The 18,413-nt window shown below is 39.2% G+C and overlaps 1 protein-coding gene across 1 annotated transcript in view; it reads left to right on the top strand.

Annotated features, from left to right (window-relative positions):
• The window catches only part of Wwox (WW domain-containing oxidoreductase), a 190,983-nt gene that overhangs the window by 171,154 nt on the left and 1,416 nt on the right, over nucleotides 1–18,413 (top strand). The window contains exon 8 of the mRNA XM_090384097.1: nucleotides 471–732. Coding sequence (XP_090240223.1) covers nucleotides 471–732 — 262 coding nt within the window. The remainder of the gene's footprint in view (nucleotides 1–470; nucleotides 733–18,413) is intronic.

Below are 18,413 nucleotides of genomic sequence, written 5' to 3'. Positions count from 1 at the left end.
CAGCCTGAACTACCTGCGAGGGCAACTTGTTCCAACAATCAATGACTCACTGGCTAAAAGAAAACATCCTATAATCTAATGTAAACTTTAATGCCTGTCATTGGAATTTATAGCCCCTAGTTCTCAAATTCTTTATCACAGTGAAAATTCCACTTTTCCTGGCTGCCTGTTTACACTGTTCAGAAAACTTCATATCTGCTCATATCACAACTGCCAGATCCCTTTCTTGCTCTACTGTTTTTAATTCAACTCCACTATGCATATAATTTATTTTGGGGTTACTCTTCCCCAAATGCAAGACCTTGCATTTTGCTGGATTGAAACTTCGTATCCACTTTTCTAAATTAATTCAAATATACAATTGTAGATATTTAGAATTTAATGGTGATAAAATTCTCAACTATTCAAGTAATTAGAATAATAATTATTGTTTATTTATTTGTTTGCATTAAATATCTTTCTTTTTGCAGGTACAGTAACATAACAAAAAATAATATATCAGAAGAGAAATTATCACCAAGAACACAGAGTGGTTTTTTATCAATGATGGCTTATAATAATTCTAAACTTTGTAATATACTGTTTTCTGATGAACTGAATTCTCGGTGGTGCACAAAGGGAATTTTTGTTAATGCACTTCATCCTGGAAATCTAGTCAGTACATATTTATCACGTAACTGGTGGCTGTATAGACTGTTTTTTGCCTTGGTTAGACCATTCACAAAATCTCTGGTGAGTATGAAATATGTTTATGGAATAATTATTTTTTAATTGTAATGTTGCTGCAAAGCTATAGCCATCTACTTTCTTAAGTAGCCTGCTGTAGCCTTAAAGAAGCCAGGAAGTGACTGCATCTAAGGGTTGGCTCTCTGGGTTGGAAAATTAAACAATATAGCTGCCAGTTTTCCATATTTATTAAACAGGTTACAATTATTTATTTATTTTTTTTTTTTTTTTTGACTCATCCTCCAGCTCAATCATCCTAACATACTCTGTCTTTTTCGCAGAAAAAAAAAAAAGAAGTAAAATTTGAATTTGCTAATTCAATTCAGAATATTTAAACAAATCCTGATAATTTGGGCATAAATTTGCATTATTTGTTTATTAACAAAATAGTCATTTGATGTTGCTAGTCTATATAGTTCAAAAAATATGTGGAATTCCTGAAACAGTGTTTGATACACTATAATGTTAAATTGTATTTTTTTCATATATATATATATATTAGATAGTATGAATCAGAACTGTACTACTCAATATGTTCTATGTTGATAATAATATTAGTAAAATAATAAGAGGAGTTTACCTCAATATAGTGCGTAGAACACTTCCGTATGATACCCTCCAGAAATTAAAACGCAAAAAACTGTGGTGATCCGAAAAAATCGACAACTTACCGGTACATTAGAGTAAAATATAAATAATTAAATAATCAATTTAACACAATTCAAATCAATTTAAAACAATTAAAAATCAAATTAACGCAATTAAAAGAATCAAACGAAAATATTCAAAACGATTTTCCTTCCTGAAGCTGACAACGCTTTTCGACCGTATGTCATGATCACAGGAATGAAAATCCAATTTTCACTTGAGTAGACCGGGGTTCAAGCCCCTGACTGCTGAATACGGTCGATCTGCCAACCCGCACTGGACCAGAGTGGCAGATTATGGTCCATTTCCCTCAGCATGAATTGTTGAGGAGGCTTCCATCCTGCAGTGGGTTGATAATGGCTGCGCTTTACTTTTTTTTTTTTTTTAGAGTTTGATAAACTTATGGCACTCCCCTCACTGAATAACTCCTCGTGTGAATGTTAATGCAAAATACTCATTCAGTTTATCTGCTACATGAGCATGATCATCAATAGTGAACCCATCAATGTTAAGTAGTTCAATCTGATTTATTCCTTTCTTTCTAGAGGTTATATAAGTAAAGAACTCTTTACTATTTTTCTTTGTATCCTTTGCCAAAGATTTCTCGTAATCTGCCTTCGCCTGCCTAACCTCCTTTATGACTTGGTTACAGACTAGTTTATATCTGCCATAGGCTTCTGTGTCACCCGATACTTTATATGCATCCCATACATTTTTATTCTCTGGCAAGAGCCTCATTAGTTCATCTGACTTCCATTTAGCCCTACACTTTGAACAGTATTTCTTAATTGGAATGAAAAACTTAGTAGCCTCCAAAAGACTTCCCATTTAGAATTCGACGTTGGTAGCATCATCAGTTGATCCCACTCTACAGAATTTAAAAACTTTCTGAGACCCCCTGTAGTCGCCTTTACAAAAGCACCTTTAAAAAACCCCTTCCCTTTAGCCTTAATGGTATTTACATCTTTAAGTAATTCTCACATCAGTACATTGTGATCAGTGTCACCCAGTGGTTTCTTTATGTGCAAAAATCTTAATGCATGAATAATCACTGCTGATAATCAGATCAAGAGTATTACTCCCTCTGTTTGCCTCTTGAACATGTTCCTTTAGAAAACAGTCCTCTAATAAATCCACAAAAGTCTTGTTAGTGTGCGAGTGACCAGTCCACAAGTTCCAGTCAATATCTGGAAAGTTAAAATCCCTTATTATATGACATTCTGATTTACTGGCCCACTCTATTTCTCTGCACAATTGCTTATTATACTCATCAGATTCATTAGGCTTATAACACACACTTACTCATTTTTTATTTCCCAGTGCTTATATCACACCAAACAGGGTCAACATTGTATTTCCCACGAACATAATCACACACACACACACACACACACACACACACACACACACACACACACACACACACACACACACACACACACACAAAAAGGGGGAAAGAAGAGAATATAAATTAATATATATACACACATATATATATACCCACAATCTGGGTGGTTGGCCACAGACGAAGTCACCTGACTTCGTCTGTGGCCAACCACCCAGACTGAAGGCAAAAAACGACGAGTTCTCTGTTTCTGTAATGATCAATATCTGCTAAGTTATATGAAATAATAATAGTAATAAATTTAGAGATTAAGTAATTGGAATCTAAACCAATAAAAGATAGTTAAAAATTTAGAATCAAAAGAAAGATAATATAAAGTATTTATGCAAGCACATATTGAACATTTGTTGACCCGACAGAGAACGTAATTTAATAATCAAAATAAGAATAAATGTAAAGCATATCTACCGTATCCAAGACGCGATGAAGTAACAACAATAGTCATCGTGAAAGAAATGGAAATACCTCTAGTGAGTTAATATGCATGTGGTGATCCGTATGTGATGGATGTGGTAAATTGCCAATTAGTTAAAATTAAGTTAACGCAAAGAGAAACATGTGGATAATGAGATGAATAAAAACTAATAGATTAGGAATAATAATATCTGAACTCTGTGAAGGCGAAAGTATAGTAGTACAAATAAGAAGAAGAATTGTTCCTTGAGGTTGTCACAGACATCCTCTCAGATATGCCAGACAAGCTGTACTTGCTACCTGGTCTAAAATGCTGATGGAACTGATATTCGGGTGACATTCAAGTCAAGTAGACCCAATTTTGGCAAAGTCCGGATGGTTTGTGACAGCCAGATCCTCTGCTTGCACCTTCACGATGGTGGGACTGTTAGTAATCCTGGGTATAACCTCCATGTGCAAGCACACTGGGTGACCACCCAGGTACGAACCAATGTAAGCAGGGGTCGAGGTGTGGTGCCCACACCACATGGAGGAATGCCACCCTTCTGGGTTACCAGGCAATACTAGGATGTAGATGGTGCAATACCACCACTTTGCTTATTGGAAGCTTGAAGTGGTGGAACTCATGTTTAGTCTTCAGAGCTAAGTTCTGGTCAACCCTTCCCCATTTCTTCCATCATGCAGTATGACTGATGACTTTTGAGGTTATGATGAACATCATGGTGAGATCCAATCTTCCATACATTTCGAGAGTACAGCTCTAAAATGGTGTTCACAGGCTGGCCGCTAGTTAGTACACCGGACCGAACCTATTGGAATTCTTTGGGAGGCTTCCAGATCAGCTAGCATGTAATCTTGCTACCTCTGTTTGTTTGTTATTTGGCTTTTAGGAACATTAGCAACTAAGGCCATATTGCTCCAGGATATGCAGTGGTCATTCCCTGACCTTTCCGCATCCTCCATATTTGGTGGTGACGGGCTCGAATCCCGGTCTAATGAAGAAGCGTGTGCTACGCACTGCTGCTCCTTCCCACCTGGCTACGGAGGCGCCTTGCTACCTCTACTCTACTAAATCAAATATTAACAAAATACCAAATCTCAAGTATCATAATGCCATTACTGCATAAAGCTTACATTGAAAGGCACATCAACAAGGGGTTAGCGCCTCTCAATATATGCCATCAATAATAACGAGCCATCTGTTTCTGCGAGTTATATGCCAGTCTCATCTTATTAATATATACTGAATATAGTATACATAATAGCTTTAAGATCAAATTTAAAATTAAATTTAAGTTAAGAATAGCATAATTTAATAGCATAATATTACTAAACGTGCCAAAAATAAAACTCGCAATAGAAATATATAAGAATGGTCAACTGGCAATATATAACTGCTAGCCCTACAGATAGCTTTATTCTTACGTTATTAGAATATTTACATGAGTATTTCTGTTTCTGTAGCTTAATGGGTAGGAAAAGCAAAGCAAGGGCATAGGCCCAAGGAAAAGGCAACAGGAATAGCCGTAGCACCTCAGTTTCCCTCAAATTACTCTAATAGATTTCGAGGCATAAGATATGAGAGTTAGATAGGAAATAGTTAAAAGTAGAGGCAAAGACAGCAAACTACTTCAGAAAATTACCAGGGGTGTAAATCCCCGTCCCTTAGTCGGGTTCCTGGTAATTCGTTGTGTAAAGAGACATGTACACTAAGATTAAAAGACTTAAATGCATGAATGAAAGTCATGGTGAAAGCTAGTATCAAGCACCGCAAAACAATCTTTCAGAAAAATTCAAAAATTTTACTGATACTTCAGAGCTACCAAAGATGTGGACTGACCCTGAGCTACAGCGTGAAACGAAAGAAAGTTCAAAGCTCCCTCAACTGATGTATGCGATTAGAGAAATAGCATCCACCAATTAGAAGTGATATGAACAAAGGCGACCTCTGGACAAGATAAAAAAAATATAATTATTCCTTCCCATAGAACAACTATGGGTATAACTTTTTCAGAGCGTAAGACCCAGATTAACAGTTCTATGAGAAGTATCTAATATGTACATATATACATAAGCTCAATATAAAACATCTCTTTAGTGAAACCCCAAATTCCTAATTATAGATGATGTCTTATGTTGAGCTTATATATAAATTTAAGGCTGAGCTGGACAGGTATTTGGAACAAATGGAGGGGTGAAATGGGAGTAGTTTTTTTTTTTTTTTTTTAGCTGATGCTGCATAAGCTTGCTTTCTTGCATCATATGCCTCTATTAATGCTAATATCATGGCAACTCATTACACGCCAATCTATATGGATGGATCTAAAATTGATGCCCATGTTGGTGCAGCAGCAGCAGTATTTCGCAACCTTACTATAGCCAAGAAACTCCCCATTGAATGCAGCAGCTACAATGCAGAACTCTGTGCTATATTTCATGTTAAATTTCACCTTATCAACAAATATCTATACAGACTCCATTTGTGCTATCGAAGCTGTACAGCAGAATCAAAATAATGATAACCCCTTACTCATACAGATTTGGAATACCATGACTAAATTAAATAGGAAGAAACAAGAAGTTATCTTTTGTTGGATCCCTGGTCATTTTTGAATTTCTGGAAATGAACGTGCTGATATAGCTGCAAAAACTGCTACAAATCCTGTAGATCAACCTTTTAGTATACCGATCACAGACTACAAGTTAATTATAAAGAAGCGGTGTCTTGAAAAATAGCAACACATCTGGCAAAGTCAAGTTGGGAACAAACTACTCTGTGTAAAGAAACATCTCCAAACTTGGAAATCCAGTATACATGAAAACGGGCATGAAGAAGTCGTATTAGCCCGACTATGAATAGGCCACACACACACACCTAACACATCTTTATCTTCTTGCAGGCATTGATTGCCCCAAATACAATAGTGAACGACAAGCTATTTTTACCTCCTTTTCCAGCACAAACATTTCTTTCAGTATTGCTGACCTCCTGGCAGATACCCCATATGTGACCAAAATTTTTTCATTCCTTAAAAAGATACAACTGTACAACACAGTGGGAACTTCAACAACATTTATATACATAAACTGTGTTTAACATCACCAAGATAGGCACATTATGGCCTTGCTGCCCTTGCGCCATAAAGCCCATAAACAAACAAACAAACATGGAAACTTGTTATGAAGGTGTTCACAATATGAGATATACTTAATGATGCCAATTTATAACTACTTGAGTAGTTGGCTACGTACAGAAATTGCACTAACTTATATGCTAATTGGCATTAAGCAATGTGAACCACAAATAGTGCCGAGATCATCTTCTTACTCATTTTTCCTCACAGGAGTTGACATTTCATGCCTATAGGGATGGGTGTTTTCTGGAAATGAATGCCAAAACAAACAAGTCCCATCTGTGTTGTAGATTTCAGACTTTAAAAAATTTTCATCATCTACCGTTTTTGTCTAAATGGTTCTATTTCCTCTGTCGGGGGACTCGGTGCTTCTCCATAACTCTTCATAATTCCATGCTGTTTATAAAATCACCAAAACCATCCATCACTTGCTTTGAAATTGGTTTTCATATGATTTGCCAGCTTATTTCTTCAAATTTCAACTCTACCACGTCATACACTGCATGAACCTTGTTGCACATACCATTTCAATGCAGCATCTTCCAGTGAAGGTTGTTTTGTAATTTTTCATGTTTTCTTGGCTTATTTGGGGCATCTTCATCACACATTAAAACAAATGTGTGATGAAGATGTGTGATGTGTGACACATTAAAACAAATTTTTTTAAACTTATATTTTGCTTTATGAATATTAGACACTTATTAGATGTAATATTAGAATATTAGATGTAATTGCACTAACTTGTATGCTAATTGGCATTAAGCAATGTGAACCATCAACATTTGCACAAGTAGTGCTGAGATCATCTCCTTGCTCATTTTTCCTCCCAAGGAGTTGACATTTCAGCCTATAGGCATGGGTGTTTTCTGGAAGTGAATGCCAGAACAAACCAGTCCCATTTGTGTTGTAGAGTTCAGATTTTAAAAAATTTTCATCATCTGTCATATGCAGGAACTCCCCGACTTACATAATATTCGACTTACGGAAATTCGACTTTACATTAGTTTTTGCCGGCTGGTGCAAACTTTAAAAAAATCATGGAAACGTATTTTGCATCCCATAGGAATAAATGGAGGTAATGTGAAAATATTGTAATGTGAACCCAATACCAATAACACATTGTGTTTGTTTTTTTTTTTTTTTGTAATTCGTTCCAAGTCCTTGGAAGTTGAAAATTTTGCTATATTACTAAGCTATTTATCTCTTTAAAAGGTTATTTTTATAATGGAAATTGCACTACACTTTCATCGTTATCATATTCCGTTATAAGAATCAATTTTTTGAATGCCTTTGTGATATTTTTTTAAAACACATTTCTGCAGGTCAATACCATGAAACAAAATAGGAAAGCCCTAGTAAATTCAATCTTATTGCATTTGCGATAATGCCGATAACTGTAATTGTGTGGGTTTTTATGCCATTATGGGGAAATGTGTTCCCCTTCACTGAAATCTTCAATCATATAAAATACAAATTTTCAGAAACTTCTCTTCATTCCTATTTATGTATTACAACGATGAAGGGAAAGCGACCAACAAAAAGGGCAAGTGGTGGTAGCGCCAGGAAACAAAACAAAATTGATTTAGAAATGAAGATGAAAATGATTAAGAAGTACGAAGCAGGACAAAGTTTGTCATTTGTTGCAAGGGAATTAGGCCTCGCTGCTTCAACAGTGAATACTATTTTAAAGGACAGTGTACATATAAAAGAACATGTCAAAGGATCAACGCACTTAAGATCAGCAGTGATCACAAAACAGCGTTCAGGTGCTTTATCAAAGATGGAACAGCTGTTAATAATATGGATGGAAAATCAGATTGAGAAGCGAGTGCCCCTGAGTCTAATGAACATTCAAGCAAAAGCAACAAGTATTTATAAAGATATTAAGGATAAGTATGGCGAACCCCAACCCAAGTTCGTGGAAAGCAACAGGTGGTTTAATAGGTTCAAGCATCATGTTGGTTTCCACAATGTTAAAGTATGCAGTGAAGTCGCCAGTGCCGATTCTGCAGCTGCAGAGAAATTTTGTGATGTGTTAGAAAAAATTATTGACGAAGGCAGCTATTCAATGCAGCAAATTTTTAATGTTGACGAGACTGCTCTGTATTGAAAAAAAATGCCGGATCAAACATACATTGCCAAAATACAATGCCAGGTTTCATGGCGTCGAAAGATAAGCCCACGCTCTTTCTTGGGGCTAATGCAGCAGGAGGTTACAGATTAAGACCACTGCTTGTGTACCATTCTGGAAATCCTCGTGCAGTCTGTGCTGGTAGCACAGTGGTATCGTCACCTTCCTCCCCACACCAGGTGGAAAAGGCCCTGTTTTGAATCCCGTCGATGATGCGAGGAGCTTTAATGGGCTTTTTTCACTCCACGGCTGAGTTAGTCAGTCTCACGCTTAGATAGCAAGGATTTTCCCCCAGAAACTGGGGTTTTTCATCCAGAAAAACAGACAAATTGACCATAGAACACACGCAATTAACAGACATAAGACACACACCATGGCAGATGAATTTAATTATTCGGGTGCCCTAAAAAAAAAAAAAAAATCCTCATGCATTAAGGGCATCAATAAAGCCACCCTACCCGTGCATTTCCAATTGAACCAGAGAGCATGGATAACAATATCTCTCTTTGAGGATTGGTTTAAATGCTGCTTCATTCCTGAGGTTGAAAAGTATTGTAAAGACGATGTTCCTTTCAAGATTTTGCTTCTATTAAATAATGCTCCTAGACAATCCTATGCATCTAGATGATTTCAATTTGAATGTGAGAGTCACATTTCTATCGCCAAACATGACTTCACTCATTCAACCTATGGATCAGAGTGTTATTTCGAATTTAAAAGCATACTATTTACGCACATTTGCTCAGGCATTGTCTGCAGTAGATGAGAAAAATTTTACTTTAAGAGACTTTTGGAAATCTTACAATATTTACCACGGCATCTTAAACATTAATAAGGCCTGGGTGGAAATTACTAAAAGTTGTTTAAATGGTGCATGGAAGAAAATATGCCCACGGCACGTAAAAGGCTTTGAAGGATTTGAAAAGACGATTCGTATGAAGAGGTTACAGATAAAATTGTAAAGGTTGCACAGCTACTTCAGTTGGTGGTTGATGTCAAAGATGTGGAGGAGTTAATAGAAGAAGAAGAGAAGGAATTATCTAATGAAGAACTTATTGACTTGCAGACAGTGATAGTAAAAGAAGAAAATGCTGACGAAGCTCAAGATGAACCAAATGAGGAGCCAAGATGCTTCATCACCAGAGAGAAGGCAATGGCATTTCGTGAAATTGCATCGGCAATGGTGAAGTTTGAGAAGATGGATTCTGACAGCAAACAATTCTTAAAAGTTAACAGAGGGGTGAATGATATGCTTGCTTGCTACAAAGAAATCTACGATGAAAAGGAAAAAGCCACCATTCAGTCATCCATTAATATGTTCTTTCATAAGGTTGGGCTGCCAACCCCTCCTAAATCTCCACAGCCCTCAACCATATTTCATTTTTAATGATTATTTTGTAGCTTAACTTTGTATTTCTGTGGTTGATCACTTGTGTAGTTAATTTTTTGTAAGCTTCCTCTATTTATCTGTGCATGGAATAACAAATGTATATGATTTAACCTATTAAAGAATTTTATTATTATCATTTCTGCTCATATATTATTTCTCCCTGATTGGGGGTTCCCCCTCGTGACGGGTATTGCTACCAAGTACACAGGGTGGTTGTTGTTATGTTTGATATTACTGTTGGTCGAGGAACTACAGGATTGCGACTTTCTGGAGTTCCTTGTAGGTGTTCGCTGGGAGACCTATTGCTGCTACGCTGTTATGTAGGGTCTTTGGCCATACCTGTGGTTTACACGATGATCGGGATGGTCGTTACTTGTTGCATATGCCACATCTCTTTGATCTCCTGTCTTAGGTTCGTGTACTTCCTGATTTTTTCCCCGTGGGTTTTCTGCAGGTTACCAGTGTTAGTTACCGCTATGTCAATCAGATAGGTAGCCTTTTCCTTCTTGTCCACAAGGTTATGTTTGGTCTGTTGTGTGGGATTGTCCTATCTGTTATTATGACGTGGTCCTAGTACAGCTTGTGGGTTCAGGTCTCTAGTACTGCCTGGGGTTCGTACTTGTAGTACAGTACACTTTCTCCGATCAACTGGTACTTCCTTGCTAGCTTCTGATGTATTATTCTGGCTACCTGGTCGTGTCTATAAGTGTATTCAGTCTGGGTGATCACCTTGCATCCCGCGGTGATGTGTTGGATCGTTTCTGAGGCCAGGTGGCATTGTCAACATGTGTCATCTAACACTCTGGGCGCCTTGGCGATGTATTTTCTGTAGTTCCTTGTGTTGATCTGGAGTAGTTACTGAAGGTGCTTCTCGGTTCCCACGTAGTGCTTGATGTCATCCATATACATCAGGTGGGTGAGGGTGTAGAGGTTCTTCCTTCCTTCTTTGAGGTTATATCCGTACTTGGTACTGTTGAGCATGGTAGATAGCGGGTTAAGTGCTAGACAGAACCACAATGGACTTAGGGCCTCTCCCTGAAAGATTCCTCTCCTGATGGGGATTGGCCTGGTTGTGATATTTTCAACCTTAATGGTGGTACTCCATTTTGCCATTGTTTCTCCTAGAAAGTTTGCCACTATTGGATTGACTTTGTAGATTTTCAGTGCCTCTATTAGCCAGCTATGAGACATGGAGTCTAAGGCCTTGTGGTAATCGATGTAAGTTGTGTGCTTCTTGTATGCTTACTCCATAACTGCAGCATCTATGGTTAATTGCTCCTTGCATCCTTTCTGCTGTTTGGCCATTATGCTCTGGCTCTCCAAGTGGTCTGTTATATTCCTGGTTGTTGACCGGGTGGGTAAAGTACCTGCCTGGCAACCCAAAGGTCGTAGGTTCGAATCCCGCCTCGAGCTTGGATGAAAGTACTGAAAAAACCTTGGGAGGTGCAATATGGCCACAGAAGCCGATGCGCCAACTAACAAAAAAAAAAAATCTTCCTGGTTATGCAGCTGGTCAGGATCTTGTACATTGTTGGGAGGCAAGTGATTGGCCTATATTTTGCTGGGTTTCTTGTATCTTTGTCTTTAGGCTTCAGATATGTGATTCCTTGAGTGAGAAACTTCGGGATTGTCTCTGGGTGCCTTATCATTTGGGTGAACTGCTCTGCCAGTTACTTGTGTGCAAGTGAGCTTCTTGTACCAGTAGTTGCAGATGTTACCTATTCCTGGAGTTCACCAGTTGTTGAGAATTTTTGATCGTTATATTAAAGGAGGCGGCAAAGCAACTAAGCAAACCCTTGGCCATAATTATGAGAGCATCCTTGGACTCAGGGGAGCCTCCCACAGACTGGAGATGTGCAAATGTATCCCCAATTCACAAAGGGGGGATCGAAGGGTGACACGAGTAATTACAGACCAGTTAGTTTAACTTCTGTTCCGGGTAAAATAATGGAGTCACTGGTTAAAGATGCATTGCAGGATCATCTAGACAAGACTGCAGCAATAATTCAGACACAGCATGGGTTTGTTAAGAGAAAGTCTTGTCTGACAAATTTGATAGGATATTATGATGTGGTTACAAAGAAACTGGATGCAAAAAATAATTTTGATATCATCTATTTGGATTTCAGGAAAGCTTTTGACACTGTTGCACATGAAAGACTATTGTACAAATTGGAGCAGAATGGTATTAAGGGTAAGTTGCTACAATGGAAAGAAAGAAAGGGTGCAAGAATATTTGCTGATGCTATTGAGGCAGTGTTAGGTGGGTCGGAAAACTGATAGCTTGGGGGGGGGGAGACAAAGACCAATAGATTGACAGTAGCCACTGGCAGAGGTGAAAGAGATTCTTTCACTGCTTCTATTAGAATGAGCAGAAGCCTGAAAAACAAGATGCATGATATTTCAGACACTGCTGGGAGCCATTGCGGTACAAGTAAACACATGGGTTGTGTTAGGGTAGCTAAGAATAGAAACAGGTGCAGGTATACTTGCGTGCACACCAATGCTAGGAGTTTAGTAAATAAAATTGATGAATTTCAGGTATTGCTCAAAACATCAAAGGCAGATATTGTTGGGATATCAGAGACGTGGTGTCACACAGATATAAGGGATGCAGAACTGGAATTTGGGAAGTACAATGTCTACAGAAAGGATAGACAGGATAGGAAGGGGGGGAGGGGTTATGCTATTAGTTAAGAAACACATAAAAACCAAGGAAGTGAAGCCAGTCGACATCGCTGGACAGTGCAGTGTTGAGTCAGTTTGGTGTGACATAAGCATTGGGAGATCAAAATTGAGAGTAGGAGTGTTCTATAGGCCTAATGACTCTGATGAATATAATAAGAAACTGTACAGGGAAATAGAGTGGGCCAGTAAATCAGAGAGTCTTATAATGGGAGATTTTAATTTCCCAGATATTGACTGGAATTTGGGGGCTGGTCACTCACACACTAGCAGGGCTTTTGTGGATTTATTGGATGATTGTTTTCTACATCGGCATGTTCGGGAGGCAACTAGAGGGAGTAATACTCTTGATTTGATTATCAGCAGTGATTCTTCATGCATTAAGAAGCTGCAGATAAATGAACCACTAGGTGGCAGTGATCACAGTGTGCTGAAGTGGGATTTACTCAAAGAGGTAACTACCATTAGGGGTAAAGGGAAGGGTTATTGCTTCCGTAAAGGCGACTACGATGGACTGAGACAGTATTTAAATTCTATACAGTGGGACCAACTGATGAAGTTACCAACAGCAAATTCAAAATGGGAAGCATTCAAAGAACTTATCTTGGAAGCTACTAGGCTTTACATACCAACTAAGAAATATTGTTCAAGGTTTAGGCCAAAATGGATGTCAGATGAACTAATGAGGCATATGGCAGAGAAGAAAAATGCATGGGATACTTACAAATTAACACATGACACAGAAGCCTATGATATTCAGAAACCAACCACCCGCTGGCTAAAGGCAAATTTCCGCACGTCTATCCTACATCTGTCTTTCCTCAATTTGAATTTATGCCCTCTCAGGTGATTTTTCTGAGCTAGAGGACGAATCCCATCAGCATTGAGCATGCTTAAACCATTCAAGGCTTTATACACCTCTATCAGATCACCTCGCTGGTGCCTAGTCTCCAGACACTGTAATTTGCAAAACTTAAGCCTTTCTTCGTAAGAGCACCCCTTTGTTTCATTCACTAATCTTGTTGCCCTTCTCTGTACTCGTTCCAGCAGCTCTACATCCTTCTTGAAATGAGGCCTCCAGACCTGTATACAGTACTCTAGGTGTGGCCTGACCATCGCCTTATACAATGGAATAATCACCTCCTTATCCCTGCTGGAAAAATTCCTGTATATCATTGACAATACTCCATGAGCTACTCTTGCAGCCCGTCTGCACTGCTCAGAGAACTTCATATCTGCCTGCACAACCACCCCCAAGTCCCTTTCATTCTCTACCACTGTCAGTGTAGTACCACGGAGTTGATATGTTGCTCTGGGGTTGCTGTTTCCCATGTGTAGTACTTTACATTTGTCAATGTTAAACTTCATTTGCCACCTCTCAGCCCAGATGCTCAACCTTTCCAGATCCTCTTGCAGCAGCATAGTGTCAGTAGTGTCCTTGACAACCCTGCCAACCTTTGTATCGTCTGCAAACTTGGACATTAAGCCCGATATACCATCATCAATATCATTTATAAATACAGAAAACAATAATGGACCCAACACTGAGCCCTGAGGGACTCCACTAATAACATCAGTCCACGATGAGCAGTGTCCATTGATTACCACTCTCTGTCTTCTCCCCCTCAACCACCCCTTTATCCATAGCAGCAATTTGCCTCCAATGTCACACTGCTCCAATTTGTGTAGCAGTCTTCCATGTGCAACAGTATCAAAAGCCTTTCTAAGATCCAAGTATATAATATCAAAGTTATTCCCTGCATCCAGTTCTTTTGTGACTGCATCATAGTATCCAATCAAGTTGGTCAGGCAAGACTTCCCCTTAACAAAACCATGCTGTATCTGAGCTATAACTGAAGTCTTGTCTAAATGATCCTGCAGTGCTTCTTTAACCAGTGCCTCCAATAATTTTCCTGGAACAGAAGTTAAGCTCACAGGTCTATAATTACTTGTGTCAGCCTTTGATCCTCCTTTGTGAATTGGGGTCACATTTGCACATTTCCAGTCTATGGGTACCTCCCCTGAGTCCAAGGAAGCTCTCATAATTATGGCTAAGGGTTTGCTTACTTCCTTTGCTGCCTCCTTTAATATAACTGGATAGATCCCATCCACCCCGGGTGCCTTTCTTGTGTTTATCTTCAACAGTTTCTCCTCCACTTTACTCCCAGTTATTTCGAGATTCTATAGCTTACTGCTAGAGTTGAATACACCTCTGGCATTCCCCTCACTGAATAACTCCTCATGTGTGAATGTCGATGCAAAATATTCATTTAGTTGGACTAATGTGGACTAATGTTATTGTGGAGTCCCTCAGGGCTCAGTGTTGGGTCCATTATTGTTTTCTGTATTTATAAATAATATTGATGATGGTATATCAAGCTTAATGTCCAAGTTTGCAGATGATACAAAGGTTGGCAGGGTTGTCAAGGACACTACTGACACTATGCTGCTGCAACAGGATCTGTAAAGGTTGAGCAGATAGGCTGAGATGTGGCAAATGAAGTTTAACATTGACAAATGTAAAGTACTACACATGGGAAACAGCAACCCCAGAGCAACGTATCAGCTCTGTGGTACTACACTGACAGTGGTAGAGAATGAAAGGGACTTGGGGGTGGTTGTGCATGCAGATATGAAGTTCTCTGAGCAGTGCAGACGGGCTGCAAGAGTAGCTCATGGAGTATTGTCAATGATATACAGGAATTTTTCCAGCAGGGATAAGGACGTGATTATTCCCTTGTATAAGGCAATGGTCAGGCCACACCTAGAGTACTGTATACAGGTCTAGAGGCCTCATTTCAAGAAGGATGTAGAGCTGCTGGAACGAGTACAGAGAAGGGCAACAAGATTAGTGAATGGAACAAAGGGGTGCTATTACGAAGAAAGGCTTAAGTTTTGCAAATTACAGTGTCTGGAGACTAGCACCAGCGAGGTGATCTGATAGAGGTGTATAAAGCCTTGAATGGTTTGAGCATGCTCAATGCTGATGGGATTCTTCCTCTAGCTCAGAATAATCACCTGAGAGGGCATAAATTCAAATTGAGGAAAGACAGATGTAGGATAGATGTGCGGAAATTTGCCTTTAGCCAGCGGGTGGTTGGTTGGTGGAACAGACTTCCATCCCTTGTCGTGGAGGTTGATAGCCTAAATAAGTTTAAGGCTCAGCTGGAGAGGTATTTTGAACAAACAGAGGGGTGAAGTGGAAGTGGGTTTTTTTTTTTTTTTTTTTTTTTTTGACTGATGCTGCATAAGCTTGCTTTCTTGCATCAAATGCCTCTACTAATGCTAATGCTAATGGATAAAAGGATGGTTAAGTGGGAGAAGACAGAGGGTGGTAATCAATGGGTGCTACTCTTCGTGGACTAATGTTATTAGTGGAGTCCCACAGGATTCGGTGTTGGGTCCACTGTTGTTTTGTATATTTATCAATGATATTGATGAAGGTATATCAGGCTTAATGTCGAAGTTTGTAGATGATACAAAGGTTGGCAGGGTTGTTAATGACAGTAATGGCAGTGTGCTACTGCAACAGGATCTAGATAATTTGGGCAGATGGGCTAAGAAGTGGCAACTGAAGTTTAACCTTGAAAAATGCAAAGTACTGCATACGGGTAGAAGTAACCCTAGAGAAACGTACCAACTGTGTGGTACACTACACTTAAGGTGGTAGAAAATGAAAAAGACCTGGGAGTAATTGTGCAGGCAGATATGAAGTTTTCTGAGCAATGCAGACAGGCTGCCAGGGCTGGTAATGGGGTTTTGCCAATGATATATAGGAATTTTGCTAGCAGGGAAAAGGAGGTGGTTATCCCTCTGTATAAGGCAATGGTCAGGCCACGCCTTGAGTACTGCGTACAGGTCTGGGGGCCTCATTTTAGGAAGGATGTAGATTTATTTGAGCGTGTACAGAGAAGGGCAACAAGATTGGTGAGGGGAATGAAGGGATCCTCTTACCAAGAGAGGCTTAAGTTCTGCAAAATGCAGTGGCTGCAGACTAGGCACCTGTGCGGTGATCTGATTGAGGTGTATAAGGCCTTGAATGGGTTGAGCACGCTGAATTCTGATGGGATCCTTCAGATTACGAACCTAAGGGGGCATAAATTCAAATAAAAAAAAGACAGATGTAGAATAGATGTGCGGAAATTTGCCTTTAGCCAGCGAGTGGTTAATTGCTGGCACAAACTTCCATCTGCCGTTGTGGAAGTTGATAGGTTGAATAAATTTAAGGCGGAACTGGACAGGCATTTGGAGGAAATGATGTGATTTTTTTTTTTTTGGCTGATGCTGCATAAGCCCATACACATGCTTTCTTGCATCACATGCCACTACTACTTCTTCCCGAATCTCCCATCCTCTCATTTCTTGTACGTCCTTGGTTTTCTTGCGTTCTAGTTCTATCAATGTGGCTCAGCTATTATGATTTACTTCCCTGCTCCATATGTTTCCCCAGAAATAGTCTTCTTCTCGGGTGGTCCGTTCCCTTGTTTCCCGTCTTCTCCAAGATTCCTGTAGAAACCTCTTTGTTCCTCATCGAAGATTCGCTTGTTTATTTTCCTCTTGGAGCTCTCTTTATATCGATGTAGTCTCTTTCTGAGTGCAAGGAGGTTCTGTTTCAATGTGTCCAAGTACGTACCTATTCTCTGATTTTTTTGTCTCATGTTTGCTGTGGACACTGTCTCTCTTGAGGATGCTCTTCACTTTTCCAATTAATTTCTTATTCCTATTGCCTTGTTGGTACTGGGTCAATTGGCCTATCTTGTCTCTTAATTCTTCTATCTTCTGCTGAAGTCTTCTTTCCCAAGCTGGTGGTCCCTTCTGTTTTTGGTTCTTCTGCTGCTGGTCTCTCGCTTCTCTTCCATTAATCCTCGTGGCTGCTACCGCAGCACAATACATGGCTGTGTGGATGGCCTCCAGTGTTGCACCATTGCTGTTGAGGTAATGCGGTGTTATGTGCCGATTCAGGTTGTCTGTGACTCTCCACAAGGTTCTATTCGGTCTCTGCTTTGGTATCATGCGAGTCTTTGTTAGGTCCATTCCTTCAAATTCTGTTAGGGCCTTCTTCCACTCGTCCTCTATTCTGGATATCATGACCTCGTCTGTTTCACTTCAGCTGCTGCGGGTTGTATTTCCTCTTGCACTTCTGTCTCTGGTTTGGCAGTGGTATGTTCTTCCTCCTCTGGTTCCATAGTCTTTATCCTTTGTAGTTGATCGCTCACGTCCTGCTTGATTTTTTCCAAGATTGCAGGGGCTCTTAGGTTTTTCGTGACCATGGTCCTTCTCTGGTCCGCTATTCGCTGTTCGATGACCTGAATATCCGGGAATCATTCTAGCCACTTGGTATGTAGTCTCGCTCTGTAAGTTGTCATATCGCTTCTCAGCTTCGTTATTTTGTAGTATGCTTGCATGATGTACGTATTCATTTCGATGCTCCACTTCATGCGTTGGCATTTTCTCCCTTCCTGGGTGGTCACTAGTGCAGTTGCGCAGGAAGCACTTATTATTATTATTATATGCATTATGTTTTCAGCATCACTGACAAAGTACATACACAACATATCAACCAGACTATTACAGGGAAGTACCAACATATAGTACTGAAGAATTTTGTCTGTTAAACCACGTCCATTAAATTGAGGATTTACTGTAATATACAGTGATCAATGACAGAATAATTGAATAAAATAATAAAAGCAGAATAAAATGCAAAAAAAAAAATGTATATTTAAAATATATAAGATATAATAGTAAAACACATGAATATTTCAAAAGCAACTGTCCCTTTTTCCAACAGTGAAATTTACAGTGATGGCATATTATTTATAGAATAATATGCCATTACTCTATGATAATATGCCATCACTTTTACTGTTTTGTCCTGTT

This window comes from Mastigoproctus giganteus, chromosome 10 (genome assembly GCF_048544385.1).
Source record: "Mastigoproctus giganteus isolate SK-2022 chromosome 10, ASM4854438v1, whole genome shotgun sequence".
In the NCBI taxonomy this organism is placed as follows: domain Eukaryota; kingdom Metazoa; phylum Arthropoda; class Arachnida; order Uropygi; family Thelyphonidae; genus Mastigoproctus; species Mastigoproctus giganteus.
The sequence above is the reverse complement of the archived record's forward strand: the minus strand, read 5'-3'. Positions and strand labels throughout refer to the sequence as shown.